Source organism: Charadrius vociferus, unplaced genomic scaffold (genome assembly GCF_000708025.1).
Source record: "Charadrius vociferus isolate BGI_N301 unplaced genomic scaffold, ASM70802v2 scaffold564, whole genome shotgun sequence".
Taxonomy (NCBI): domain Eukaryota; kingdom Metazoa; phylum Chordata; class Aves; order Charadriiformes; family Charadriidae; genus Charadrius; species Charadrius vociferus.
Genome location: NW_009647940.1, coordinates 37,124 through 40,846, shown reverse-complemented (window position 1 = coordinate 40,846; position 3,723 = coordinate 37,124). Strand labels below are relative to the sequence as shown.

At 63.3% G+C, this 3,723-nt stretch overlaps 1 protein-coding gene across 1 annotated transcript in view; it reads right to left on the bottom strand.

Moving 5' to 3' along the window:
• KMT2D (lysine (K)-specific methyltransferase 2D) overlaps nt 1–3,723 on the bottom strand; it is a 25,748-nt gene that overhangs the window by 13,691 nt on the left and 8,334 nt on the right. Inside the window, exons 24-33 of the mRNA XM_009883188.1 lie at nt 3,460–3,584; nt 3,150–3,339; nt 2,814–2,888; nt 2,338–2,442; nt 2,026–2,193; nt 1,590–1,665; nt 1,225–1,469; nt 851–924; nt 722–772; nt 115–578 (exon numbers count right to left, since the gene is read on the bottom strand). Of these exons, the coding sequence (XP_009881490.1) occupies nt 115–578; nt 722–772; nt 851–924; nt 1,225–1,469; nt 1,590–1,665; nt 2,026–2,193; nt 2,338–2,442; nt 2,814–2,888; nt 3,150–3,339; nt 3,460–3,584 (1,573 nt within the window). The remainder of the gene's footprint in view (nt 1–114; nt 579–721; nt 773–850; nt 925–1,224; nt 1,470–1,589; nt 1,666–2,025; nt 2,194–2,337; nt 2,443–2,813; nt 2,889–3,149; nt 3,340–3,459; nt 3,585–3,723) is intronic.

The window sequence follows — 3,723 nt, the reverse complement described above, 5'->3', positions numbered from 1 at the left end:
TTCTTCACTCCCAGGCCCTTCTTCTGCTCCCCAAAAGGCAGGGGAGAGAGCAGGGTCTCAGGGGGGCGGGCCCCAGGACTCCCTGGTATTGAGAGGTTGTCTAAGGAGGGACACCGGGGCTTCAAGAAAGGGTCAGGGGTGCTGGGCTGGTGCCGGGGGGTGCCAGGTGGCGTGGGGTGGAAGTCAGGGGGCTGGGAGCCAGGGACAGGACGGGGTCCAGTGAGGGACTGGGGCTGGCCAGGGAAGGGCTGGAAGGCAGTGCCTGCTGTGGGGCTCTGGCCCAGGGGCGAGGGGAAGCGGGGCTCCAGCGCATAGACAGGTGCTGCGCTATAGGGATCGTGCGAAGGCACTTGGGCAGGGGACTGGGGCGGGAGCTTGAGGAAGAGCTCGCTGGGTGACTCTGGCCCTCCTCCAGCACCTGCCAGGGGCTTCAAGAAGCCCTCGCTGGTGGGAGGTGGCCTGCCGATGTAGACGGGCTGTGCCCCCGGCGGCACTGGGATCCGCAGGTGCAGTGAGGGCCTCTCCGGCTTGCGCAGTCCCTCCCCTTTGGTCTGCTTGTTGATCTGACTCTCGGCCTGCTACAGAAAGAGCCAGGCCGTCAGGGGACCCCCGCCTGCCCTCCCACCAAGCTGGGGAAGGGGCTAAGGGGCAGGGGGTGGGTGCACCATATCCCCCAGGGCTGGGCCAGGGCTGCCGGGCACCTCCCCGCTCCAGCACATACCTTCTGCACCTTGTTGATGCGATGCGCCGCCCGGTTATCTTTGGCCTTTTGCTAACAAAAACACGAAGCCAGCTGACTCACAGCCCCCGGTGCCCAGGCCCCCCGCCCCAGCAATGCCCTGGCACTCACCAAATAGGGGGCTTTGTCTGTGGCAGGCACTTTCCTCCACAGCTTCATAATCTGTTTGCAGCGGCTCGACCAGTCTGGGAGTCCAGTAGCAGCAGATGAAGAGGAGAAAAGCAACGTTAGTCCGTGCCTGATGAGCCCACCCAGGCCCTCAGTAGGTGACCATTCCCCTTCACATGCAGGGACGGCCACCTGTGGCCAGGAGCTGGTGCTGAGACCCCCCACCATTGCTACAAGGAATACTTGTCCCACAACCAAGCTCAGTACCAGACCACACAAGCTCTCCCCTCCGAACAGGGACTAGGGATGTTATGCTACACACAGTTCCCCCTACCCTCACTCCAGATAGGGTGGCCGCAGCCCCCCCAGAGCCCTACCTGGATAATCCTGCTTGAGGTTGGGGAAGTTCATGTTGGCGTAGAGGACGGGCGAGATGGTGGAGAGCTCGCCCAGCTCCTCGTCCTTCTCCCAGCGCTGCAGGCTGCGCTGGTTGTACGACAGCCCATCGCTCTCACCCTCCGTTGTGGGCGTTGTGGGTGTCGAGGGGGTGGTGGCAGCCGAGCTGCTGGCCCAGGGGCTCTCGGGCTCACAGTGGTCCGGGCTGAAGAAACCACTCCGCTCCCTGCATGGGGGAAAGCGTGTCATGGATTGGCAGGGTGTGAGGAAAGATGGGATTCCACAATACCCCAGGGTTGACTCTCTTGGGGGAGACCAACCTCAGCTTCCCCAGTCATCTGCATACCTGTTATCAAGGAATGGAGACTGGCAGACTCCCGAATACGACTCCAAGGAGACAGCTCCGGAGAGGGAGCCCAGGGAAACGCTCCCTGTGAGGGAAGGGAGAGAGGCTGCAGGAAGGGCAGAGCTGGGGCTCAGGCCTGCGCCTGCCCCGGGGGCCCCAGTAATTCTCTGACAATAGAAGATGCACACCACCACCTCCCATACACCCCCAAAACGTTTTCAACGTTCATCCCCAGAGCAACAAGGAAGACCCAGGTGCCTGTACCACAGACACCACTACTGTTCAAACAGCTCAGGCCCGATGAAGGCAGAGCACACAGGCTTCCCCAGGGCAGACAGTGAGTCCTGCCCTTCTCCCCCACCCACCAGGACCCTCCTGCCCAAATCTCATCTCAGCTGGGGGCTGCACCACTTCCACCCACCCTGCCCTGGCAGCTGGAGGTCTCCTTGCAGAAATGGCCGCTGCGCCCGGCTGGGGTCCTGCCCTGCACTGCTGGTTTCCATCCCTGTGGCCACACAGTTCAGAGGCTGCTCCCCACGCTCTGCCGAGCCCAGCACATCCTTGAAGAGCTGCTGGACATCTTTGCTTTCCATCTTGGGCAGCTCTGCAAGAGATGAAGAGTTGAGCCATCGTAGGTAGCACGTAGTGCAAATCTCATGCTGACAGGAGACCGGGAGAAAACCGGAAGGTCCCAACCCTGGGAATTCCCTTACTTCAGCTGACCAAGGGTGCATGGGGGAGGCCTCACCTTCCGTGGGGATCTTGTCCAGGTCAGAGCTCAGTGCACCCTCTCCCGGGGTGGCTGGTTTCTCGGTGTCCCCAGGGTCTGGGGAATCCTTCGACTCGTCGGCCCCTGCAAGGAGAAAGCAGCAGGTGCCCTCAGCGCCGGGCCCATCCGGGGCACCCCCCACCGCCCCCAGCCCCTGCAGGAGTCCCTCAGTCCCGTGCAGAGCACCACACCACGCGAGGGCGCTCTAGGCGCCACTCTATGGTCACCACCACCGGGGTAAGCACTCGTGGAGACCATAGAGTTGCCCCTGAGCTTCCCGCCCTGCCCAGAGCGTACTCAACCATAGAGCAGTGACGTCTCTATGGTTCCAGACACTCTAGGCCGCCTTCTCCAAGGCCCCGCGGAGGACTCTGCTTTCGGTCTATCCCGCACAACCCGCCGGCCCAGGTGCACTGCCCGGGGGGGTGGGACCCACGGGGGTCCCCGGGGCTCACCCACGTCCTCGGCCTTTGCGTCGTCCTTGCCGTCATCGTCAGGAGCGGCAGCGCTGCCATCAGTGCTGTCATCACCTGCAGGGGCACCAGGCCTCAGCGGAGCCAAGTCACCCCCAGAGAAGGAGGGACAGCCCAGTAACCCCCCAACCATGCCCGGGGTCCTCCTACAGCCCTCGGTGTCAACAGCAACCCCAAAAGCCCTCAGCATCCTCCAACAATCCCCAGTGTCCAACAGCCCCTGGTGTCCATGGCAACATCCAAGTCCCCTCAAAACCCTTCTTCTCAGGGACAGTGGCTGGGGTTCGGGCTCCCAGTCCAGCTCCCGGCTGCGCTCACCTCGGGGGTGGGTGGGGGTCTCCCTCCTGTCAGGTGGGGCACCCTGCAACGCCCCAGCCAGGTTGGGGTCCCCCCTGGGTCGTGGGGCGCCCTGGCCCAGGGAAGGGCGGGCAGTCCCGTCCCCCACGCCACCCGCTGCCAGCAGTGCCTTCCGGCTCAGGTCCATCAGCGCCTTCCCGAAAAATGCCTCCTGCCAAAGGGGGAGCTGTGTCAGCACCATGTTGTCCATCAGGGTGTGTCCCCCCTGCCGCCCATACCACCCTTCCATCCACCCCAGGGCCACCTCCTTCCCAACCTGCATCCATCCCACCTGCAGGTAAGGGGGAAACATGTCCTCCAACTTGCTCTTCTTCCTTCCCCGGCGCTTCTTCTTCTCGTCCCCCTCTGCTGAGCCCGGATCCAGGCCGCCCTCAGCTGGGAGATCTCCTGGAGCCCCTGAAACAACCGCCCCATTAACACATCGCCCCAAAGGAGTTCAGGGTTGTTCTCATGCCACAGGAAGGGCTTGGGTACAGCACCATGAGGTACACTCTACAGTCCCTCTCCATCCCCAGGGGGGAAGGGGGATGGGGCA